Here is a 27,176-nt window from a genome sequence, read left to right as displayed (position 1 = left end):
AGGGTTTCACTGGTGCAAAAGCAGCAGACTAGAAGGCAACGTTATGAAACTGCTTGACAGTCTAGTGAGTTGGCAACAACCAAAGATGTGTGACTGAGAAGCATGCGGTAAGGTATGCAGAGCATGTTGTATGCAGAGTATGCTGAATGCAGAGCATGCTGTATGTAGAGCATGTTGTATGCAGAGCATGCTGAATACAGAGCATGCTGTATGCAGAGCATGTTGTATGCAGAGCATGCTGAATGCAGAGCATGCTGAATACAGAGCATGCTGTATGCAGAGCATGTTGTATGCAGAGCATGCTGAATGCAGAGCATGCTGTATGCAGAGCATGTTGTATGCAGAGCATGCTGTATGCAGAGCATGCTGTATGTAGAGCATGTTGTATGCAGAGCATGCTGTATGCAGAGCATGTTGTATGCAGAGCATGCTGTAAGCAGAGCATGCTGTATGTAGAGCATGCTGTAAGGTAAGCAGAGCGTGTGCATGGCGTTTAACATTTCTCAGAAATTCCATGACCAGTGCTAGAGTGCTTTATGCATGCTTGCATGGGGTTTTAATATCAACATAATATTTACCTTACATTCATAACTCATGATTCATATTTTTGCCATATTTTGCGATATTGTTAAAAATATATTGCAAGGAATACAAATATATTTTTATAAGTAATACAAATAACCTCCATTATCATAATGTTTGAAAATGGAGGTAAGGAATGCTGAACAGCAGAGTCAGAACGAGCTGGAACAACAATAGTTGTGGTTTCCTCTTCAAGACTCTGTTGAGGGAACACCTGAGGCTCAGTCTGCAAAGGCTGATCAAAGGAAGTAGCAGAAGGTAGGCGCATGGGTGGAGGAGGCTGACTCCTGGCATGAGTGGCTGAACTCAAGGGTTGCGCTTGCTGAGTGGTTGGCGGATGCGCAGTAGCAAGTTCCTGAGGAACGAGTTGAGGTTCCTGCGGTGTGAGCTGAGAGCGAAAAGGTAGTGGCTGCGCAGAACGCAGTAAAAGTCTCGCAAGTTGAGGCTCCTGAGGCGCAAGGCTAAGGTGTTGAGGTGCTTGCCTTGAGGAGGGTTGAGCTCGCTGCAGCGAGAGCTGAGGAGACTGACTCATGGATGGGAGAGGTTGTTGTACCTCAATCGAGTGTTGCCTCACTGGTGGAACAGCAAGTGGAAGCGGAGGAAGAGAGGTATAAGCCTCCTGTTCCCATTGCTGAGGTTGCCTTAAGGAAGGCGGAGGGAGCTGCACACCACTGGGATCAGTAAACTCATAACGTGGATCAACATCATACGCCTGGCAGGCGGTACTGCGGTCAGGCGGAGCGAGCGCAGGCGGAGCGAGCGCAGGCGGAGGCGCAACCTTCTCAGCCCGACACTCACGCATCAAGACCGAAAGTTGTGACTGCATGGACTGCAGTAGAGTCAACTTGGGGTCGGCAGACACTAAGGTCTGCTGAGGTAAAGCCTTAACAGCAGAGATCTGTTGCGGCAGAACCTTACTCCTCTTAGGCGGAGTGCATTCAACTGATGACTGAGGAGAGTCAGAGCTAACCCAATGACTGCATCCGGGTTGTTGAACTCTAACTTCGTACGTCTGGCATAGGTCTGGACTTTACGTTTAAGAGGTCTTGAGACCTGAGACCAGCGTTTTCTCCCCTAAATTTCTTCTGCAGACGAGCAAAATAAGGGCTCAATCGTCTGCGGGTGGGAGTGACGGTCTCGGTAAGACACGCCCGCAACCACCGAGGATACTTCTGTGCGCCGATCAAGGCCTGCTGAACCCTTTTGCCCTTCGACATTGCTTCTCCCCTGGGCTTGGGAGCTTGCAAGAGGTCCCGGACTGGGAGGACGACTGGCGCGCACAGAAGTACCCTCACGCACAACACTGACACACTTTGCGCTAATCACTTATCACTTTGATTTTCTGTTTGCACTTATTTCACTGAACTCGAAACTTTAAGTGGTTTGTACCTGAAACACGCAATTCTATCCTTTCTCAAAAGTTAGTAATTGCGAAAACAGAATTACAATGTAACAGAAAAATCTAATGAAAGATAAATAATTCAGTGGCTGGAAAGAGACTAAACACTAGATCACTCTAGAAACGTTTACCTTCTTCCCCTAAAGAGACTAGGGAGAAGAGCAAAAACGATAACAACGTTACTCGCTTGAATGAAACGTTTATCCTCCTCTTTCTCCCTCCGTCTCTATCTCTCTCTCTCTCTCTCTCTCTCTGAGAACCTGAGAGAAGAGCCCAATCATATATATCGTTAAAACATATTATTGTTAAAGGAAAAAACTGAAATATTTCCCAAAATGAAAAGTTCCTTTATTAGGATTAAAACCATTAAGTTAAGAAAGAATGAACAAAACGCTAGACACGGTTACTCTTACTGCAACGTGACACCGTGAAAATTCTCTCTCTATCGTAACGATAGAGCGTTAGTTCAACTTTGAAAACAGTACGAGACTATCAAAGAAATTCTTTCAAAGACATTAAAATAGCATAATATGTTAACAGGTAAAACCGAAATGACGGGCTCAATGTTAATTAACTTCGGTACCAAGAAAAGACCGCCTACTATTAGGAAGGTCGAATATAAACAAATATAAAAATTAATTTTAATAAGTTTATAATAAAAGGAAGTTAATCGAAGAGGCCTATAAGAGGCGGAGAGATATAAAATAAATCTATAACTTTTGTTAAGCAAAATTAAGAAAGAGAGTCTATACTCTCTTAGACACCAACACTTCCGTCTAAGGGAAGGGTCGGCCATTTAAAGGTGAAAGAGAGTTCATACTCTCTTCGTCACCATAAATAATCAAATTAATTCCAAAAGCTAACTAAGCTAATATAGAAGTTTCCAGTATAGCGAATAGCTGCAAATTTTAGAGAAATACTTCACCAAACCGTGAACAATACTCCAAAATCATAAGCGTATCCAAGAACGTCTTGCCGGAAGCACGACAGAGGAAAAAGTGAGGTGGCGTCAACAACAAGTACTGTAGTACCTGGCCACAGGTGGCGCTTGTGAGTACACCCCCTTCTAGTATAGTGATAGCTGGCGTATCCCTCCCGTAGAATTCTGTCGGGCAACGGAGTTGACAGCTACATGATTATCGGGTAAGTTTAATATTGAAAAATTATCTTTAAGTAGGAATACAGCAGAAACATATCTTAAAATGAAGGTACTTTTTACGATCAACTCTCTACAGAAATGGAGGATCCTTCTAGTCCCCGACAATTCACGTCTCATTTTTTAAAATAAATGTACTTTCTTAAGGTTTGCTCCCTATATGGGTCTTCTTTGTTTATCAAGGTACAGTAAATTCAAGAGCACAATTTTTTTGCACAAGCACTACATGGTACACAAGTTCAACCTTCAATTTCCTAATGATCATCTTCCTATCTGTTTCCTGGACCATTTAATTTCATCACCCTCCTCAAAATCATAATTGGGGAAGAGGTAAACCTAAAGTAGGGATATATTTTTTTGTAGAAAGTACTCGAGGTTCAATCAGTTCAACACTTCTACATTTAACAGGGGAGGAAGAATGAAATAAAATTAGGAAAGATAAGGGGGGAGGGCAGTTTCCCCTTCCCCCTTATCTTTCGCAATTTTATCTACCGGCTCTAAATGTAATAGTAGTATTAAGAAAGCATATCAAATTACATCCCCCATTATCCAATGTACCAAAATTCTTTCCTTCATAGCTATACAATCAAGAGAAGACAAATTACACAAGAGGATATATCTTTTGGTTGAAAGAATAGTCATTGTATCAAAAACTTCAGAGGGTTGGAGACCATTTCTAGATGTTTAACTGAAGTTTCTAGTTCTAACTATATTCTACATGGAGACCCCTTTATCATACAGCTCAAAGGAGAGATTGGATGTTTTTAACCGACCTGCAAGATGCTTATTTTCACACTCCAGTTCACCAATATTCATGGAAGTTGCCCATATTTTAGTTTGAGCACGACTAAGTATTCAAACTTGATGGCCCCCAGCTTCAAAGTGGTTGCATCTAATGGGAATAAGGGTACTTTTTTATCTGGATGATTTATTAGTTCTCAATAATAGTCAAGAGACCCTACTTTAAAGCTACAAAGTTCTAGTGAACTTATCAAACTTGGGAATACTAGTTAATTTCAAGAATTTAGTCCAATTTCATCTGTCAATTCTTTATTTGGAAATTATACTAGCCTCAGTTCCATTTCAGCCCTCTCCATTGTAAAAAAAGTATTTAGTTTTATGTATTTACGATCAAAGAGTTAACTACTGGGATGCCTGTCAATGACTTCATGGTGGGTTTCAAACTACATGTTCTGAATTTCTCTCTCTCCCAAAATGCTTCTCTGGTAATGTGGAAAACTTATCTGGAGAGTTACTAGTAATATTCAAGTTATTAGTTTAGTCATACAATCTTGTGAAAGGTAAAGATGATTATTGTAAATTTGAAATACATGACAGCTTGGGCATATATCAAGGAACAAGGGGGCACAAAATTAAAAACACCATTCCTTCTGAATCAGGGAATCAGAGCAACTTTGTAAATCAATTAGGCAAGATGGATCAACTGCTACCCATAGAATGGTTTCTTCATTCTCAGGTGTGTCAAGAACGTTTTAAGATTTGAAGAAAACCAATGCTAGACATGTTTGCACCGTCAATGATTAAACTGGACATTTATTGCCCTCCAGTTCAAGATCCTTAAGCTTCGGTATAGATGCCCCACTACAAGATTGGGTGGTCAAATCTAGAATGTAATTTTTTCCCTTAGTTTGCCATAATGAGGTTATCAACAAATTTTAGTATTCTTAAAATGCCATGAGGATTTTAATTGCCCATTTTGGTCAGAGAGAGAATGGTTCCTGGAACTGTGGCCTCTTCTTATAAAAATAGTAATCCAGTTGCAAACACAAGATAGATTTTCTCAGAAAACAACAAGGTCATTCAGTACATCAAAACAATTCATGCTACAGATAACCAATTGGAAAAACTACACTATATCGTCAAAGGTAGGGTTTTTTCAAAATTATTTAGACTGTCCATTATAGCAGTCAGAAGATCTTATACAAATTAGTTTATCAGCAGCATCCTCACTTTTAATATTTTCAAAAGTGCAGTAGAAAGAATTAGCAAAAGAAACCAACTTTAATAAGTTCTTAAGGTTTCTTAGGATATGAAATTTTTTCGTACTGTCCCAGCAATAAAAAAATTATGCCTTATCCAGTAGATCTATGCTGACTTGGATCTATGTTGACTTCAGAATTACACATGTTGGATTGGATTCAGCTGCTAACAGCGTAATAGGGATACTGTTTTGTCCTTCATTGTTGAAAGACCTTGGACTCTTTAGTACTTCCGAGCCACAATTTGAATCTTTGAATCTAGTACCCATCAAATACAGGTCTACCATCTATAGTCAAGCACCTTGCTGGATTATAGGTCAAATTTTAAGAAACTTAAGACTGACTAATAATACACATCAATATACATGTAACTTGCTAATCATGCATACTGTATACAACATCTTTCAACAGTATTGGATTATTAGTTATTTACATTACACATTATCAAATGTCAAGTGAGCAACAAATAAATGAGGTATGATAAAAAATTAAAATTCCATATTGTCTGCATTAATTTACATGTCTTGTCTTGAACTGTGCATCACATGCATGTACCATAATTGCTCTGTTCTCTTTTCATTTTGGCTCAATACAATGACTACTGCTTTTACAATGTTGAAGTACTCGCAATCTAAATAAAATTGTTAGAAACCCTACCCATTCTGTGCATGGCACCTTTAAATACAGATACCTATGACAAGCTCACAAGTCCCTAATGTTCTAGAAGTAAAAATAAAATTCAACAACAAAGTATGTAATATTACTAGTGTTACCAAATCCCAAACACAAATATATAGTTCTGAACAAAAAATCTTCCAGATTTCCCTCCCTCAGCTATTCTTATGGTTTCCCTAAAATTCATAAAGAAAATGGTCCACTACATACAATTGTTGTAAACTGTGAAACACCAGAAGTAGTTTTAGCAGTGGTTGGCATAATGGCTTGTCAAATATGTAGGCAAGTTCTCCAAGTCGCATATTTCTGGGTTGACCTGTGGCGGCCGGTGAAAAGGGTCCTTCTTTACACTTTTCTGATATAAACCTTCCTAATATACCAGAGAAAGATAAAAGCATGGAATGCAGAGATTACTACCCTCGCGCGAGCACCTTGTGGGTGTCGTGTATAATGCAGGGGCGCGTGAAAGCCACTATTCACAGGCTGTCTTCCATTTAGCTAATTCCTTCGTCAAAAGGGATGGGCCGATACAGAGGCACCAGCTACGCTACCAGAACCACGCCACCGACGCCCGACGCGAGCGCCATCTGAACAACATCCTTCTGTTTTGGACTTGCTAGCTTGTTCTTAGAATTTTGTGCTCTCGGTGTTTTCACGCTTCGTGGATTAATTTCATCATGGCCGAAGCTCCAACTTCACCCATACCAATGTTAAGTACCATAGTTTGTTTTGACAGCTTTTTGCAGTACCGGGCAGTTGTCCTCTTCCCAGTATAGTGTTGTTTTTATTTCGACCGGCTTGGCCTTCCGCGGTGTCGGCAGCCATTGTTGTTTTGATTTGACTCGCTGGGAATTCATGTTAGTCTTGCCCATTTGGTACTCTGTCAGTTAGGTTCTTGGTTAAGCCACTGGCCTTACGCCTTTTTGAACCATTATTATTATTATTATTATTACTATTATTTCCTATAGTACTTTTTGCTAGCAAGTCCAGTCTCGAACAAGAATAGCGTTCTGGCTTTATTATAGTTTAGTACCCGCCCTGAGAGGCGTTCGTCAGTGGACTATATCCTTTTCAATTTTGTTATAGCAGACGTTATTCTTCGTTCGTAGTCTTGTATTTGACGTTACAATTTTATTGTTATACTTTTATCATATTATAGTGTGCTTAATTAGGTTCTTTATAGTGTAACCACGAGAGCGGGAGCATGGAGATCTTGTTTTCTGTCGCCCAGTCACGAGTTACCCTTTCTCTCGTTTTCTTTCTTAACCTCTAGTATGAGAGGTGGATTTCCCATTTTCCGTTTTATACGATCACGGGTTCTCCCTCCCCCCTCTCCCTCTACGGGTATATGATATCTTACGATTTATTTTATTTTGTGGTTACTGTTAATATAGCTAGCGTTATTAATAGGTCCTGTTCGTGTGCGAGTCATTGTTTTGGCCCATCCTTAAGATACCCCCTGTTCCCCTCGTAGTTCCGTCCTCTCCCCGTTACGGCTTGGGAGTAGGATCTGAACATTCATCCACTCCGCCGGGAGTTCTACTCCGCCATGAGGGATACTCATTGAGCTTGGAATTATAGTTATATATCATTTGGAGTGCAACCCTCTGGCAGGGCCTCATCCCCCCGGTGGTCTCTTGCACTCAGTCTCCGGCCACGGCCATATCCACACAAAATATTCATTATTAATCACAATTTATTTATTCCGGACCTTTCACCGGACCTCCGGCTTCACCGGAGATCACCAATACGCTTAGCAATGATGTTACCCTTAGCTTTTAGCTACTGCTTGTGTTTTCTAATTTATTTAATTACGGGCCGGTCACTGAATCCTCGACCCTGTCGGAGGTTCCGCAGATTACATTAATTATTTTATTCTTATTTTAATAATATTTATAGTGATACGGACCCATTTTCGATTGCTCCGTCACACTCCGGTGTAGAAAACATTTTATATTCAATATATTTAATTTGGAGCTCCGGCTCTCAGTCACTGAATTATCCTATGCACACATACTTCATTCTATCTAGACTCTGTTAATAGATCTTAATCCCTTACCAGAGTCTCAAGGAACATCCAGACTTATGTCTCCTTTCTTTTACAGAAGGTCCGCTGCGCTGCCAAGGGCTGCCCCGCCTCTTTCAACGATCCCGTTGGACATGACCTCTGCCGATCGCATGCGCATTGCGCTATCTCCTTTATTCGGGAGCCGGGACAAACCCCGTATATGGTGTGGTTTCCGGAATCATGCACTCTCTGTTAAGAGTTGTCCTCCTTACTCTTGAACGATGACGTAAGTTGGTTTTCGTTTTGTTCCTTTTATCCTTTGGAGATGATTTAATTTGTTCCTTAATTATGTACACATCGCGTAATTCGGAGAACGATCCTTCTCCTTCATCACTAATCCCCTCAACTCTTTCAGGCCGATGATGAATCTCTTCGGTCGGCAAGGGCTGCTCTTCGTCCTTGGGTGTCGGGCTTCGGCAGGAATGCTCCGTCTGGCGCACCCTATCTCCTCGACGGAGACATGGCCTCCCGACTCTTCCCAGGCTCTAGGCTCTACAACTGCAGCAGTCACTCTGGAGGTGGCTGCCCCTTTAATTGAAGAGGTCAGAGCGTCCATTTCCACGGAAGATGAATCTCTCTTACCGGTGGACGTGTCAGATCTGGATCTGGACATCGAGCCCATGGACGAGCAGGTAGGTGGTGCAGAGTTGGTGGAAACCTTTTTATCTCCTACTCCTTCTTCTACCTCTTCCTTTCTCGGCTTTGATAAACCTACGGCTTCTCCTCGGGATCCCTCCGTCCCCGTACGACCCAAGGTGAAGCCACTACGTACCTATAAGTCTTCAGCTTTGCCAGTATCTACGTCACCGGTCCCCGGACCCTCGACTGCTCCTGATGTTCCTATTGCTTCCCATAAAACCGTGACTTCTAAGAAGTCGAAGTCCGCCAAGTCCAAGGCTTCGTCGACGGGTGGCTCTCAGGTACCCTCCTTCCCCGTCGACCTGATCAGGGATATAGTCAAGGAGCAAATTCAGCAACATTCTGGGGCTATGACGGAGCTAAAAGATATGGTGGCTAATCTGATCCGCTCCGGAACTCAGATTCCTCAGCCTTCAGCCCCAGACGCATCGAAGTTACCCCCCTTCGATAAAAACCACCCTTGGAGGTTTGCCTTGCATGCTCCGTACTTAGATGGTGCCCTAACTCTAGATGGCATAGGCACCCGCCCTCTAAAGGACCTAGAATTCTACCCCCCGGGGCTAGAATTCCCATTCGACGGCTTCATCCGCCTAAAGGAGCATGCCTTGGTTAGAATGGATAAGGTACCGAAGGAAACCGTGATATTTCCAAAAGAACAGGCCCAAGCTGTCTGGGCCAGGACTTTATCAGAATGGGGGTGTAATAACTCCAAGCTCACCCCACACAAAGGTGCCTACACTATTTTTACGACGGCATCGTCCATTACCTTACCACTCATAGATAAAGTGACAGAGCTGACAATACAAGCCGTCAAGGAAGGCTCTACCATGCCGGCTCTCAAAGAGACGGACCCCACTTCATTGCTCATTCCGAGTACTTCTGCCACCTGGGATGACGCATCTTCTACCTTCACGGTGGGGAAGCTAGACCCAGACTGCGCCTCTACTCTTTTTTCTGAGAAGCTTCCCAGATTACTAGAGAGTCTTCTCAAGACCGAGTTCGAGGCTCGTAATAGGTTAGCTAGGTCCCTCCACTCCATCACCTCCATAGAATCCCTAGCCTCTGTTTACCCGACGGAAACCTTGTTCAGGGTTTTCACAAAGAACCTGCTTCTGTCCTACCAAGTTGACCCCCACGACTTCTGGTCGGCTCGGGTTAGCTGCAGGAAATTCGTTCTGTCTGAAGCTTCTATCAGACATGAACCGAACAGGCTGATAGCGTCCTCCTGCTGGGGTAAGAACCTATTCCCTCAGGACGAAGTTAATAAAGTTCTTCAGGACGCTGCAAGGGCAAACCAAAATTTGCAAGTAAGGTGGGGCCTCACGACCAAAAGGAAGATCGAATCCCACAAACAAACTTTCTTCAAGAAAAAGCAGAGATTTACCCCTTACAAGACGAACCGGGGTCACTACCACCAATCGTCAGTCCCCCACACGTCAACACAGTCTTCCTCTGCTTCGACTTCTCAGCAACCGGCTCCCCCTCAACAGGTGGTCTACCTCACTGCTCCCCCAGGTATACAACCCAACCCCACTTGGATGTCCTCTCCTGCATACAACCCTAGCTACGAATCCTCCGGTTCCTTTCGTGGACACCAGAGAGGAAGCTACAGAGGTAAAGGACAGTTCCGCCAGCGAGGCGGACCTAGAGCAAGGGGTGCTCGTGGAGGGAAGGGACCTAGATTCACTCCCTCGCAATGATATGTTCCCGGTAGGGGGGAGACTTTATCACTTTCGAGACCATTGGACCTTCAGTCCATGGGCTCACAGCATAATATCCAAAGGCTTGGGTTGGAAATGGTCACAGGGATCTCCACCTCCACCAGTGACCTTCTTCCAGAGACCCACTCCCATCCTGAAAGAGTACACCACAGAGTTACTCAAGAAGAAAGCAATCAAACGGGTTCGATCACTGAAATTCCAAGGCCGCCTGTTTACAGTTCCAAAGAAAGACTCGTCGGCGTTGAGAGTAGTTCTGGACTTGTCAAAACTAAACTCTTACATTCTCTGCGACAAGTTCCGTATGCTGACTATCTCTCAGGTACGGACCTTGCTTCCCCGTGGGGCCGTCACCACCTCTATCGATCTTACCGACGCCTATTATCATGTGCCAGTAGCTCGAAACTTCTCTCCTTACCTAGGCTTCCGTCTAGGCAAGAAAGCCTTTGCGTTCACAGTCATGCCCTTCGGTCTCAGCATTGCTCCCAGGATATTCACAAAACTGGGAGAGACAGTGCTCGAACAACTCAGAAACCAAGGGATACAGATCATTGCCTATCTGGACGATTGGCTCATTTGGGCTCGGTCGAACCAGGAATGCAACAGAGCTACGACGAAGGTAATTCAATTTCTTGCCAACCTGGGTTTCCAAGTCAATCTCCAAAAGTCTCGCCTACAACCATCAAGCCACTTCGAATGGTTAGGCATCCGGTGGGACCTTTCAAAGCACAGGCTCTCCCTTCCTCCCAAGAAGGTAAGGGAGATAGCTTCCAAGATCAGGAACTTTCTCAAACACAAACTAGTGTCCAGAAGAGCTTTAGAAAGAATCCTCGGCCTTCTCCAATTTGCCTCGGTAACCGATCTCCTATTAAAAGCCAAACTCAAGGACATCAATCGAGTTTTGAGAAAGAGAGCTACAATACCTTTAAGAGACAAGATCTCAAAGATCCCCTCGGTCTTAAAAATGAGACTACGCCCATGGTCCGAACCGAGGAACCTCTCCAAATCGGTTCCTCTGCAGTTCCCCCCTCCACAAGTGACACTTCATACAGATGCGTCTCTGAGTGGCTGGGGGGGTTACTCCCAACATCAGATGTTTCAGGGCTCTTGGTCACCTGCCATGAAACAGTTCCATATCAATGTTCTCGAAGCCATGGCAGTGTTCTTGACCCTGAAGAGAATCTCTCCTCCAAGGTCGTCCCACATCAGAGTAGTCTCAGACAGCACAGCCGTAGTACACGGCATCAACAGAGGAGGATCCAAGTCACCCAACCTGAATCAGATCCTGGTCACTATATTCGCCTTGGCAGCAGACAAGAACTGGTTCCTGTCAGCAACTCATCTAGCAGGAGTCCAGAATGTGATAGCGGACTCACTATCCAGGACGAAACCACTGGAATCAGAATGGTCCCTAGACATAAATTCATTCCGGTGGATACTCAGGCTGGTTCCGGGCCTCCAGGTAGATCTATTCGCGACCCAACTGAATCACAAACTTCCCTGTTATGTGACCCCGAACCTGGACCCTCAGGCTTATGCCATGGACGCATTAACCCTGGATTGGAACCATTGGAAGAAGATTTACCTATTCCCTCCAGTGAATCTTCTAATGAAAGTCTTACACAAACTACGCTCCTTCCAAGGGGCAGTGGCTTTAGTAGCACCTCACTGGCCAAAAAGCAGTTGGTTTCCTCTCCTCCTCGAGTTGAAACTCTGTCCCTTCCGGATCCCATTCCCCAAACTGACCCAAGTGGTCCAAACTCGGACTGTGTCAGATTCCTCAAGGATAGCCAAAACCCTAACTTTGTGGACTTCATGAAGTTTGCAGCTCGTAAAGATGCGAACATCGACCCGGAAAATGTCCTCTTTATAGAATCAGAAAAAGGGACTCAACGATTCGTCAATATGACTCGGCCGTTAAGAAACTAGCAGATTTCTTAAAGAATTCAGACCATACTTTTATGACTCCTAATTTAGCCATCTCCTTCTTTAGGTCCATATTTGACAAAGGCCTAGCAGCTAGCACTATAACCACCATCAAGTCAGCTTTGAAGAAGGTCTTCCTTGTTGGGTTTAACATTAACCTGGCAGATTCCTATTTCTCATCTATTCCAAAAGCATGTGCTAGGCTTCGACCTTCGGTTCGCCCACAAAAGGTCTCTTGGTCTCTGAATGATGTCCTCAAACTTGCTTCAGACACGGACAACGAATCCTGCTCCTATATCACTCTTCTTAGGAAGACTTTATTTCTAACGGCTTTGGCCTCGGGTGCTAGAATCTCAGAACTAGCAGCTCTCTCACGAAACTCAGAAAACATAGATTTCCTCCCTTCAGGTGAAGTACTTTTTTCTCCAGACAAGAGCTTTCCTAGCTAAAAATGAGGACCCACAAAATAGGTGGTCCCCTTGGAAGATTATTCCTCTTCTCCAAGATACTTCTCTATGTCCAGTCACTACTCTCAGGGCCTTTTTGGCTAGAACTGCCACCCGCTCGTCTGGCCCCTTGTTTATCAGAGAACAAGGAGGTACTATTTCCATTCAAGGCATTAGGCAACAGATCCTATACTTCATTAAACAAGCTAATCCGGGATCATTTCCCCATGCTCATGATATCCAGTCAGTAGCTACCTCCATCAATTATTTCCAAAATATGGATTTTGATGACCTTAAAAAGTACACGGGTTGGAAATCTCCTATGGTCTTCAAACGCCACTATCTAAAGAACTTACAGGCCCTTAAATACCCAACGGTTGCAGCTGGGAGCCTCATCTCTCCCCATTGATCTCTTGTTCTTCCTTTCATCCATCTCTCTTCTTCTCCCTCCTACCCGCCACTCGCACCACGACGCCGCTCTCTTTGGTGGTTCGTTAGCCCTAAGTTTGTTACATGTTTAGTCCCTATGGTTATAAACTGTTATTGTGTTTACCGTAACTTTAGTGTTGGGTTATTATTAACCACGTCAGTTTTGTTGCATATTGTGCTCTGATACTCGGAGGCTTCCTTGTTATCATGTTTATTTAGCCTTACGCTCACTATGTCCTTTGGTTAGTTTATGATTTATACTTACTTACCTTAATATAATATATTGTTTCCTTACATGGTGTTTATCTCTCCCCTCATTAGGTTACTATTTATTATTGGGCTTGGAAGGCATTCTCTGGTACATTTTCACAGGCCGCCACAGGTCGACCCAGAAAAGGGATTTTGACGAAGGAAAAATCTATTTCTGGGGAGAGACCTGTGGCGCCCGGTGAAACCCTTCCCTGTTATTTTGTACGATCCCACCCTTTCCTTTCCAAGCCATCATGTTCAATACAGAAGGATGTTGTTCAGATGGCGCTCGCGTCAGTGGCGTGGTTCTGGTAGCGTAGCTGGTGCCTCTGTATCAGCCCATCCCTTTTGACGAAGGAATTAGCTAAATGGAAGACAGCCTGTGAATAGTGGCTTTCACGCGCCCCTGCTTTATACATGACACCCACAAGGTGCTCGCGCGAGGGTAGTAACCTCTGCATTCCATGCTTTTATTTTTCTCTGGTATATTTGGGAGGTTTATATCAGAAAAGTGTAAAGAAGGACCCTTTTCACCGGGCGCCACAGGTCTCTCCCCAGAAATAGATTTTTCCTTCGTCAAAATCCCTTTTTTCATTCCTTCGATTTTCTTTCCGACTAAGGAGTCTGGGAAACATTACGAAAAAAGATTTCAGTCTGGACATAACTGCACTCTTTACAAATGTACCACTGGATTTAATGTTGGATTTTATGGTTTGTAAACACAAATTAAGGAACTTTCCTTCCCCTACTCAATATTTTCAATTTAATTAGATTATGCAGATTATAATTGAAGGTGAAATAGTGGTGTTGCTATGAGCTCACCTCTTTTTCCCATTTCAGTTAAGCTACGCATGGAAATGTATGAATCAAATCTCTCATTAATACCCACTCACTTGCAGCTGTTTCTGGGTTATTTATCTAGATGAATATTACTTTGATAATATTTAAGTATTCTTGATCATTTTATTCGCTCTATCAAATTCACAACAGATTTCAAAACAAACCGAAAACTACCTTCCTTAGACGTCTCATTTTACCATGGTGACAATGGATTCTGTTTCAACATTTATCACCTAAGTAACAACACAGTCTTACATCCACACATTTTTTTTTTCATTCAAACCAGGGCAAATAAATTATATTAAGCAATTTATTTTACAGGCCATACAGGATATGTGACCAGAAGTTCATGGAGAAATCAAATGCCTATCTGTAACAATTTTGAAATACGGTCATCATAGTTTTATCATTGCTAGGTCACTAAGTAAAGCAAAGAAATTTTTTACTTTCCCTCTTTTAGAAAGAATGAGATCAGACTCTCAGCACCTAGCTGAAAAAGCTCCATCAACGCCACCTTTGAAGGGGTACCGGATACACCTAAAGGCGGCCAGATCTGAAAAACATTAGTAATAGATAAAGATCCCCCAGGGAAAGGGACAGAGCTGCTTTTCTAGGGGAAGCATTACTGTCCCTTGAACCATGAAGTTGACCTGGTTTTAATTGGTCTACACTCCTGTTCAATCGTTCCCCAGAAGAGACAGATCAAGCAGGAGCTTCGGGGGGTCAAGAAAGAAGTCTTTCGAAGAAACGATCGGGGGGGGGAGTCAAGAAAGAAGTCAAAAGGTATTTTCGACTTCTAGGACGACCCTGAAGGCAAAGAATCTCTCTTGTACTACTACTTGTGCCAACACCCAAATCTCTCCCACTAGGAGGAAGACCATTCCCAGCAATCATTACAGGTGTTATTATGGTCATAACGCCGTCCTCGGCAGGCCAGAGACAAAGAATGGGGGTTGGTCTCAGACCCCAGAAAGGTCCGCATGATGGACAGCAAGGTCCAGCAGGTGCATCCTTCAGACCCCGGAAAGGTCCACATGATGGACAACAAAGGAGAAATAACAACCACAACAGTAAAGAAAAAGCAAAGAAAAGAAGTCGAAAACAGTTGGAGAGGCAAAGAGCAGTAACGTCCGTACTTGGCCGAGCCAAAGATGAAGCGACAAGACAACACTACTGCATTGTGCGAGTGAGCGGGGTAGTGGGCTAACCCCATACTCACTGTTAACTAGTGGGGAGGTAGTTAAATAGCTTGCTTTAAAGTCTTATGACTAGTCTTCCAGCTTCGCCGAAAGTATAATTCCCGTAAATAGTGAAGGGTTATATTTAGAGTCAGAATAAATGTGATTAATGGGTTTATGATGAAACTAAAGAAAATTATATAGCATGGGTTTACTACTAGGATGAGCTATTAAACTAAAATGGATGCCTCATCAATAAAAGAAAAAAAATAGTACAGAATTTGCAAATAACCTTATACACTTATAAAAAACATACCTATTAGTCCTGAATTTAACTGAGGTAGATGAGAGGCAACATATGCCAAGTGCTGCGGGAAGACTTGAAGACTAAGTAAAAATCCTGTGGCAAGGCAGGTCACTTGGGGAATTAAAAGGGCCATGATGGGCGACACAAAGTCAGCTAAAAATCCTAACAAAAGCGTATAAAAGATTTTCACCGAGACTGGATCCACAGCTACCGGCAATTTCACATTACTGAATGCAATCTGTAAAGAAATTAGGAATATTAATTTTTATCATAAAAGATATTTACATATTGTAATATCTTAATAATCTTCCTTTGGTGTAAAATTACAAATTGTTAAAGTCGTAAAATCACAATTTTTTTTTTAAATCATTAGCATATAGAACTAAAAACTTAAAAAACTATAATATCCATCTATCTATTCTACACATATATACAATATATGTATATTACATAGGAGGCAAGGGAAGAAGGGTGGTGCATTTATCACAAACTATGGTGCAGGACCTCGGTTCAGTATGAGCTCGAGCACAAGTACAGTAGCAGGTGTGTGAACACCTGCACTGCCTACCGAGATACCTTCAAGGACTGTGTCTATTCTCGGTACCAAACTACCTCACTCACAAGTGAGGAGAGATTGGCTATAGCCTCGCAAGACTTTTGCAAATCTGTCTTCCTGGACTTTCATGCATTCTTCTTCTTTGGGGCAGAAGCAGCGGTGTTTGATGGATCACCCTTAGACAAGGCAGGGGTGGAGGGATGAACCAAGAGAAAAAAAGAAATGTGCACTACTACCACTTGTCAGTCTTCATTGTCTAGATCTTGGAAATCAACAACAATCCCACAGAGGCACCACAGGGGTCTCTCCTACAGCAGACAAGACCACATTAACAGGCTCTAAAACCTTCTAAAGCTTTCTCACCAATGGAGACCCAGCAATGCCCAAGACAGAATTTCCTTAGGCCCAGGTCGTCATTGTAATCATCAGTCAGTATAGCAACAGGCGAGTCTACAAACAAAAGCAGGGGAGTTTTACCTTCACAAGTGGAAGGTAGTATTACTCTCCCTGAGGAATAAGTCGAGCGAATCGAGGTCGTATCTCCTCTCAGGCCGAACAGTGTTATAATGAAAAGGAGAAGCTATAGAGTTTCTTCGGCATTAGCTTAAGCATCTCCCCTTCAGACAATGAAGAATTCCTCCTAGACTACTACTTCCTCTTCTTGGCAAACTCCACCCACCAAATAGATCATAACCTGCACTCATCACAAGGGATCACTACAATGAGTTATGCACATGGAAAAAAATCACATTGATGTCGAGGATCAAAAGTTTCGATATAAACCGTCACATTTTCTCCCAGTTTTACCATGACAGTCTCATATTAGCAATTCTCCAATTCTCTCCAAAGAAAAAGGATTAACAGGCAAAATTGAGGCAGCAGCAAGAGTATGTCAGTACAGCTTACAGCCAAAGTCAAAAGCGAGTCCCTAGCTAACTGCCAACAGCCAGTAGCTACAACTAACTATTCAAAACTATATGGCTGTTCCAGCATCACTGAAGTCATACTCTAAGGATGTTGATTTGTATTCCTCTTGGAACATACTCCACCTACAGATCCATTGAACGCATGAAGCCCTTCCTCTAAAATGTTAAGCAGTGAGAGGTCAATGATTGGTCTCCAATCTTCAGTTGACTTCTCCACAAGGAAGAGCCAATTGTAGGACCCAGGAGAACCATGTTAAATGTCTTCCAAGCAAATTCTTCTCCTCACTGCTTTTACTTCTGCTGCCAAGGCCAGAGGTTTCGTCAATTTCAGTGGGTAGCTCTGAAACGCCTTGGGAATGCATTTTATGGGAGGTCAACGAGCTTTGAATAACAGCTGCTATCCCTCTTGATAGACTTTTACAAACCACTACTCTGTTCCAAGTCGATGCCACATTACTCATTGTCTTGACAAGACATCCCAACTCATGGTAGCTTCAGGAGGGGGACTGCTAACTTTAGCATCTGCTCCCTTCATACTTTCCTCTACTAGCCCTCCTGCATGCCTGGAAAGGGTGGAATCCTTTACTTCCCTTTCTTTGAGGAAGAAGCAACTAAAGGCAACTATCGGGCTTTGGAGGCCGCCAGAGTTTGTGAAGCATTTTTAAAGCAGATCCTGATTGCATACAGGGCCCGAATCCCTGGAGATAATTGCATGATGGATGAGCTAGTCAGTTACCCTTCCTCAACTTCACCACTGCCTCTATATTAATCTTAAAAAAAAAAAAAAAAAAAAAAAAAAATAGAGAGAGAGAGAGAGAGAGAGAGAGAGAGAGAGAGAGAGAGAGAGAGAGAGAGAGAGAGAGAGAGAGAGAGAGAGAGAGAGAGAGAGGGGGGGGAGGTTACCACCAGCCTCAGGTCTTTCCCCAGCCTAATGTCTGGAAAACCAAGAAACAACCGTATCTCTCCACTTCAGGACCCACTTGGCCCATTGGTTAGCCGACTGGTGTGCACATAAGGTTTCCACCAAAGACTAAATACTGAAGGAAGATAGGAAGGCTCAAAATAGAATGTTAATACGCTAGTTGGCAACTCCAAAGTGAACACAATAGTTGATTGCTCCGATTTCAGATGGCGTTGTAGGTATACATCGTTTGTTGTCTGTTTGTTTATATTCAGAATTTGACAGTTGACGCAAACAAAATCATGACGCCGACAGTAAAGAAGTCACACAAGTGTGTTGTGTGCCATAAACAAAAATTAACCGATCCTCATTTGGTATTTCACAGGTTCCCTAAGGACAAAGAACGGTGAGTACAAACAGTATAATACATGCAATATGTGCTGCTAATGAGTAAGCCCCACTGATATTGGATGTAAGATTAAGGCAAGGCATCCACAGTAAATCTCTTTTGTTTTTCATTTTTTGTTGGCTTGTATGCTACCTTATTTCTATTTCCAACCCCCTTTTGATTATTTTTGTGTGTGATACAATTTTGTGTTATTTTGATCCTTTTGATTGTACATTTATACATTTATTAGTTTATAATAATAAACTATACACGAGTGCATCATGCTTTTCCATTTCAATAAAAAATAAAATACAATTGTGTTTTTATACACCTAATATCTCTCCATCTTACAGTGGCCTACAAACTGTAATTAAATGTATGCCTACACATAAGCATTTGTGGCTAAGTTTAACAAATCAGATATACAGTATGTTTTAATTTATTCAAATGTGGTATTGTATAGAACATTTAAGAATGGTTGTAATATACTGTCCAATACTTAAATTTGCAAGAAAATTAACTAAATCATAAGAGATATAGCTATTGAATTTCTGAAAAATAGACTGAGAAACATAATTTGCAATTTAGTTACCTAAAATTTAAGAATATCATGAATATATGAGTAAAATATACTGACATAGTAATGCAAATTATGAACAAATGTGTCGCAAAATTTACAATCGAATTCCATCCTATATACCCGTAAGCATTACCGCTCTGAATGTTTGGTTGCTCGCTCAACAGATGGAGCCATTCGTTTCGCATGGGAGTATCTGGCATCTTTTCATAGCACACATTTGTGTGTTAAAAGCCTGAGCCTTCCTATCTTCCTTCAGTATATAGTCTTTGGTTACCACCTTTGCACTAGACAGAACCCACCTTTGCACTAGACAGAACCCACCTTTGCACTAGACAGAACCCACCTTTCTGTACTTTGCCAATGTCTCGTGATTTAACAATATCGAGACTTTGCCGCCATTCAGTATTTGTCAAATATTGAAAGGTTGGCAAAGTAGGCGACTGTATCGGACCACTGGTTGGCAACTGTATTAGACCAGCGGTCAATCCAGGTAGCAGTCTAGAAGTTAGCCATGGAAGGGGATTCCAGGGTACCAGATTGTCCCTTCTGCCCTAATTTTCTCTACAGGCTAACCTGCCGTCAAAGCAGAAACTATATGATCAAAGAAAAAGGATATTGGCTCACACCCTAAGGCATGTAGAATATTTTTTGTTGAGAAAGTGTGGGAGGCAAAATCTTGCTCCACCGGCTATGCAACACTGAATTCACAGGCCAAGAGGTCTGAGAATTCACTCCGTTTCTGGCCATGTGGCAACTTGAGCGAGGTTTTCGGATCCTTGAGTGATGTCAAAGTGCCATCAATGACTGAAAACCCAATGTTACCAAAGCCACCATAGCCTCTCCATGTTCAACGCACTCCCAAATTAATGCAAGAATGTAGACAAACTAACATTGTCTCAACCTCCGTTGACGCCAGACTGAAGTTGGGCGTTATTGATGTGTTAAAACTCAAACTCCTTCCTTGCAAGGGAGGCGAATTCAATAATCACCTAGAATAACAGTCCTTTCCTCATTGAGCTATTATAATCCAGAATGATACCAGAATTGCGAGCGTACCCTGAAGAGGGAAAGAACAGGTGTCCAGTGGTAGCTGTCACAACTGGCTCAACATGAGGGCAAGTTCTGTGTGGAACGAGAACTGCCTTAAAAGTAAAGAACAATTCGCCCTTCCCTGCCCTACAGTGCTGATGTTCAGTCCTAGTAAGAAATCACAACTGTCCTAGTGCAATAGCAATGACTGTAGCACTTGTTCATACTCCCCTTGCATTACGCAGAGGATACCAGTTAGTTAATATTTGAATATCATCACTCTCTTCAGGAGGAGGAGAGCACTCACTAAGTCCTACAGAACTTTTTGCATAAAGCCTTCTCTCATGACTATTCATCTTTATCTTCAAGGATGAAAGTTCTAATGAAGAGACCAAGGTTTTTAAAGAATGAGAGAAAACACCCTCTACTTCCCTTGCCAACCATCTCTCCCTGCTGCCACAAAAAAGTCATGGCTTGAGCGACTGATAATAACTGTGGTCCCTTTGGAGGAGGAAGTAGTAATAGCTTTTTTCTCTGCAGAACAAGCCACTATACCAGGGATTTTGTCCCAAGGAGCACTCATAAACACAGGCACTGGCACCATTCTAAACTACTTTACACAAGGGTTACCAACCAGGGACACAATTATGCCACTAGGTGTACCTGGCAGCAGGAACTAATTTTCTTTATTGAACACAGAAAAGGGCAACATTCAATACAAACCGGGTAATTCCCTCCCAGAGAAAAGTTACTATCATGCCACAAGAGTTGTTACGTTGACTAACCGAGTTCGTTGTCTTCCTATCAGAAGTGTGTGAATACCAATTTCAAAGAATTCCCAAAAGGTACACAACAACACATGAGGATTCACAAGTAAATCATTGCCGTATCTTTTACCTTTCAATGCTGTTCTGCTGATGCAAGCGAGAGCACTCGCGTTAAAAAAAACTGTCAAATTAAAGTAGAAAGATATCAAAGTGAAAACAAAGTTGAATATTTAGTCTGTAAAAGGCAAGGGGGCAAAGCTTCCCCAAGCACCACTCATATTAACCAACTAACTTTTTAACAATTCAAAAGGCCATTACAACTCGCACTGAAGTCCTCTCCTATTTCAAAGAATAAAGGATTTGTACATGCATAGGAAAAAATTGGGGTTTATGATGGAACAATCATAAAATTTAAAACAGAAAGTTGTCACTAATAAATAATTGTCTATTTATGACTATATAAAGAAAATATTTAAAAAATAACACTCAGGATCTATATTAATTATGTCCAAAATGGTTTCTACAAACTAAACAGAAAAATGCATTATGTTAGTATCCTTACCTTTGTAAAATGGTTAGTTGATATGGCTATAAATCCATATAATATAATATTTGCATACAACATCATCTCCAAGACTAAATTTGCATTCATTATACCAAAGCTATGTTTTTGTCCAGTGCTCACTGGAAATTCCGAATTACTTTTTAGTCCTGGATCACCAGCACTTTCTTCCAAGATTCTTTTTGGATTGGAGTGTACCCGAGACAGCATATCACATGTCTTTGTTATCTGTGACTTGGAAATTATTTTTTCTTCACAGTTCAAAATTTTGGATTTCCTAGCTAGAATACATGAGGATTCATACATTATTTTCTTATCATACTTATCAGGAAGCAAACCAGCTTCTTTATCACAAGGTTTATCATCTAGTAGCTTACGACTATCAGCAGTTTTACAAATTAGATCATTGTGGTTTAAGGAAACCTTATCTTTTTCCATTGAAATTTTGTGTTTTTCTTTGTCTTGAGGAAGAGGAACATTCTTGGTACTGTCTCTCGATGGAAGATTTCTTGACCTTTGAGCCACTGCAGGAATAAGAAAATAAAAATTATTTTGCAGTCTACAATCATTCTTATAAAAACTAAAACACACATACATACAAATACTGCATTTGGAAAGTGATTTGTATTTTTCGTAAATACTCAGACTAAAATCCCAAATTGATTTTAGGAATTTGTATTTTTCCCAACTATACAAACCTGAGTCTTTTAAGGAGTGCTACTTGACCCTGTTAAAAATGTTTCTTTGGGGGTTACTTCAAACCTTTTTTTATTTTGTTTCACGACCAATTTCTTTCATTTACAAAGCATTTAAGATAATTTCTGTAAAAAATTTGGAAAGATGTAATCTTCGAAGCATTTAAATTTTTTATGCATAAATTTTTTTATGCATTATTTTAATATATATTAGATACTTTAATTATGACTTTTTTTATGTGGAAGTTTATAATTTGTTTTTTGAAAAGTAATTTTCCAGATTGTAGGCTATAAAATTCCCTGTTTTCATGTTTGAATGACAAAAATCAGTCAATAATAAAAATAAGTACAGTACTGCACAGTATGTGTATCATCTTAGAACATTTCACATTGAGAAATCTGGCTTCAAAGATGACAAATTCAGATATTTTGTATTTTTCCCTAACTGATACAAACCTGGAGTCATTTATGTGGATATTCTTTCAGCGGCAGCTGGAGGTAGCCATTAGCCTTTAATTGCGAGGTGGCAACCCTGCCTAACCGCTTAGCGGGTAGGAAGGGGATGGCTGGGGAGTACCCAGCCGTCTCTATATACTGTATACTCTCACAGCTGTGAGCCAAGTCACTTTTTATTGCAGGCAGGACTTCTGAGGGGGCACGTGATAGCAGGCCAATTTATATAAATAACTCCAGGTTTGCGTTAGTTAGAAGAAATTACAAATTATCTCCGAATGTCATTTGTTCCCATACCAACAAACCTTCCATCATTAATGTGGAGGACTCCCATTTAGGTTGGCGGAAGTCCTAGATCTGGCATGGACATCAACCAGGTTTTACCTTGTACATACAGTATATGACTGTAGTCTAAGGAAAACTGACACCTCGCTAAAATTTACAAAGCAAATATATTCATGGCTTGTACAACTTAGTAAAATAGAAGTATTTATTTGTATGAAACATCTGAATTATAAATAAGATGAAACAACGAAGACATATCCTATTGCTCCCTCGCAGAAAGCAATGGGGACATGGACAGTATAAAAACTTTATGACTTGTACTAGGCTACATAAGGGAAGTGATACCGTATATACTCCTGTAATGTTCGACTTCGTGTAATGTTCGACCCCCCTATTTTGCCTTCAAAATCATGAATTCATCATATACCTCATGTAATGTTCGAGTCTTGATTTTGGCAGTAGGCTAGAGGTCTTTTATCTCCAGCATACCATAATTACCAACAAAGTAAGGGTTATGCCTAAGTGCTACAAACAAATATATAAAACAAATCGGAACACCTAAATACTAACATCTGTTTACAATAACAATTGAGTATTCAGCGTACATTTTCTAGCGAACACTTTAGTTGCAAACAGCCGATTATCATCACCGCCTAATAGCTTTCAAAAACAAGCAAACACTCCAAGTAGCAAACAAAATTAGTTCATCGTTTTGAGTAACAAATTACCATTACCGGTAATTGCAGGTAATTACGGTGATTATAATTACCCGTTAGGCTAATCATTTTTTTTTCTCACAATATATATGAATAAGAATTTACTCATAACCCATCAAGATGTCTACCAAGAAATATAAAAAATTTACTGCAAAATTCAAGTTTCAAATTATTGCAGCCGCTGTCCGCTGAAACGACAAATAACGTTCAAGCCGTAAAAATGTTTGGAGTTACCGAAACTAGCGTTCGAACTTGGAGAAAAAAAAATGTGGATTCAATTAAGAAAAAATTTTGCGGTTTATTATTAATATCAATTAATATACAATACCAAGTAAAATAAAATGAGCCTTATTTTTTCATTAACCATATCAGGTTATAACATACGCAACCCGACAATTTGCTAGCTTCATGCCTGCTGCGTTATGGTAAAGTCATTACTCCTAGCAGAAAAAAACTATTTATGATGGTTTAGGAAATAAAATCCATGCTAATAATATGTCTGGTGTTAAATGAACATGGTTAGTACTGTATATATAGGCCTAGCCTATGTTAACCTACCAGTAGGTAACCTTACAGTATATACGTGTAAGCATAGCCTACGATTACCTACCTACGGTAGGTAGCATAGCCTAGGGTAATTTTCGCGTAGGCCTAGCTTACGTTTACCTACCGGTAGGCCAGAAATTTTTACTTTTTCAAATATATATCTCGTGTAATGTTCAACCCTTACTTTTTTAACTGAAAAATAGGCCTTCAAAAATCGAACATTACACGAGTATATACGGTAATTACCGACAGAGGACGAAGCCAGCTTGCAGAGGTACCCATGGTGCTGTACCACAAGAGAGAGGGAGGTGAAGGAAGGAAAGCCAGACATTCTTATTCATCCCAGTTTTAACCTGGGTAACCAATGCCCTCAACTAACTGCTACTTGTCCATCAAGGAGCTTGAGGTATCTTAAACCACTTGTTGAGCAGCCACCACAGGACCGATAGTAAATGTATCAAGCCTATTGTGGGTCACGTCTTTGAGGTAATAGGCTGTGAATGTGGTTTGTCTTTTCCACACACCCGCTTGGAGAACCTGCAACAAGGAAAAGTTGCGTTTGAACGCCATGGAAGTACAGATTCCCCTTACGTCATGGGCTCTAGGTCGACAAGCCTGAGGAGGATCTGGAGCCAAGACTCTTTCAATCACTTGGGGAATCCAGGAGGAAACTCTGTTCTTTGTGATACTCCTCTTTACTCTCCTAAACTAACAAACAGCGATGTTAGGCTGGGCCGTGTTGCTACAGTGCGTTTAAGATAGTATTTCAAACTCCTCGCTGGGCAAAGTAACAACTGTGGGTGGTCAGTTACAGAACGAAGAATCGCAATCTGAAAGGCCCCGAATCTATGGTCCAGCATCCCCGGATTTTGGTGAATCCAAGCCTCACTTTTCCCCCATCCCCTTGAATGGGCGATGTCATACGAGAGGCCATAAAGTTCACCGACTCTCTTTGCCGAGGCTAAAGCAAGCAGGAAAGCAGTCTTCAAAGTGAGATTTTGGTCGATCGCATGGCGTAATGGTTCGTAGGGAGATCCTTTTAGGGACCTCAAGACGCGAACCACGTTCCAAGGAGGCGGCCTGATCTCTGACTTGGGGCAAATGATCTCATAACTTCGTAGAGTAAAGAAAGCTCCAACGAAAAGGAAATGTCGACTCCTTTCAGCTTGAAAGCAAGGCTTAAGGCTGAATGATAGCCTTTCACCGCCGATACTGAAAGGAGCTTTTCCTCCCGAAGGTATACAAGAACTCTGCTATTACTGGAATAGTGGCATATAGCGGAAAGATATTCCTTCCACGACACCAACCACAGAAGACACTCCATTTAGCCTGGTAGACCAAGGCTGAGGACCTACGCAAATGTCCGGACATTTGTTCCGTAGCTTGTCGTGAAAAGCCCTTTTGAGAGAGGAGATGCTGGATAGTCTACACGTCAAGTTGTAGCGACTGCATGGTCTTGATGGAAGATGTTCGCAGAAGTGCTCGCAACAGGAGCAGTAGGAGCCACAGAGAAGTGGAAGGTCTAATGCCTTCCTGCTGCCCTAGAGGAACACCTACGTCCGACAAAATTGGCAGAGTAGGCCTCTTAAGTAGGGACTACTCTAGAAGGAGAATGCGCCACATCGGGAGGCGTCTCCGTGCATCGCGTAGGCGAGCACTTAGCTAAGATTCTACCCAGCCTGTGAAAGGCACCTAGGGTTTAGCTGGACGCCTGTCTGAGGAGTGGTCAAGTTCATCATCATGTTCGGTCCGAGGTCGTTTGGAAGGTTTGGTTGAGGGGCTACACGCTGATGGACTGCGCCTACGCCTACCTCTACCTCACAACGAGGAACGTCTACACCTTGATCGCGAACGCCCGGTTCGTGACCATGATGTTTGTGAATGCGAGCGTCTAGCTCTCGTTCGAGGACGTCGTGAACGCCACGAGTGCCTACCTTGCGAATGTGAGCATCAACCTTACGAACTAGAACGTCGCTCTCATGAACGATAACCTCGCAAGCGCGAACGCCGCTCTCGTGATCATGAGCATGAGTACCGTCCTCGTGATCTAGATCGTGACTATTTAGAATGTGAGCGTCTGGACCTAGGTCTAGACCTTTCTTGAGATCATGATGAACGCGATCGCGAGACCTTTCCTCGTGAAGAGGAACGCCTGTGAAGAGAGCGTTGAGACCTACGGTCTTGTGAGCGAGAAGCTCTAGAGCATGTGCGTCTTCTAGGTGAAGAACGCTCTCATTGTGATGACCTACGATCATTACGATCTTACGATAGTCGTTCGCCCCTTAGCGCTGCTGGTGGAAGGCACACTGATCCCCGGAAGATCATCACCTGCACCCTGAGGGTTCCTGTGGGAAAAAACAGAGGGTTGAGGATTAAGGGACGACGAAGTCCCAGGATGGAGAGAGGGTTCGTCGTCAGTAGGGGGTAAGAGAGGCGAACGCGAACGATCATCTCGTCCATGCAAGGAAGGGCCAGGGGATGGCAACAGATGGACCTCGCACAGCTCCACAGCATGAAATGTCAACGGCTTCGGAGAAGGTTCCCTCATGGCACCATGCTGATGAAGGCGCTGCAGCTCCTCCTTCAATGGGGTCCTGAAATCCCTAAGGACAACCACACCTGAAACAAATCTGCAAGGGAAAAAAGCTTCCCAGCAGCTGGAAGGAGGTGGTGCTCCTCTTGGGGAAGCAACAACCCCCCCCCCAGCCCTGGGGTTGCCTAGAAGATGAGCGATCTGCGCTCCTGCACGCTCGTCCCTCGTGAGAGCGACCGCGTCAAGGAGCTTTTGAGAGAGATTTGGGGGTGTGAGAAGAAGAAGAACGAGTCCTGCTCGCCCGAGGGAGAAGGATCGCGCTTACCCTTCCTCCTGCGCCTTCCAAACCCACTCCCTACACACTACGCAGGGCGAACCCTGCTCACTACGATGCCCTTGGCACGTAGGACAGTGTGTGGGTCGGTTTCCAACGACGACACGAAGATCCCGCATGTGGCACCCTCTCGCCCTGGACACGTTCGCATGATGAAGGCGATCGCAGAAGAAGGACACGCACACCTGAAAAGAGAAAGCAAAAATCAAAAGGTCCAATTTCAGTCAGGAGGAGAGCGGACACGTCTGATCTCTACCGAGCCAAAAGAAAAAAGCAATGTCTCTCACAGCTGT

General features: G+C 42.5%; 1 protein-coding gene across 8 annotated transcripts in view; it reads right to left on the bottom strand.

Annotated features, from left to right (window-relative positions):
* The window catches only part of LOC137649512 (uncharacterized), a 169,979-nt gene that overhangs the window by 56,227 nt on the left and 86,576 nt on the right, over positions 1-27,176 (bottom strand). For all 8 annotated transcript variants that reach the window (XM_068382541.1, XM_068382515.1, XM_068382521.1 and 5 more), the window contains 2 exons: positions 21,322-21,845; positions 15,622-15,850 (listed from right to left, as the gene is read on the bottom strand). In XM_068382541.1, coding sequence (XP_068238642.1) covers positions 15,622-15,850; positions 21,322-21,759 — 667 coding nt within the window. In that variant the 5' untranslated portion in view covers positions 21,760-21,845. The remainder of the gene's footprint in view (positions 1-15,621; positions 15,851-21,321; positions 21,846-27,176) is intronic.

The sequence above is a fragment of the Palaemon carinicauda genome, chromosome 1 (assembly GCF_036898095.1).
Source record: "Palaemon carinicauda isolate YSFRI2023 chromosome 1, ASM3689809v2, whole genome shotgun sequence".
Lineage (NCBI taxonomy): Eukaryota > Metazoa > Arthropoda > Malacostraca > Decapoda > Palaemonidae > Palaemon > Palaemon carinicauda.
This window is presented reverse-complemented; position numbering and strand designations above follow the sequence as displayed.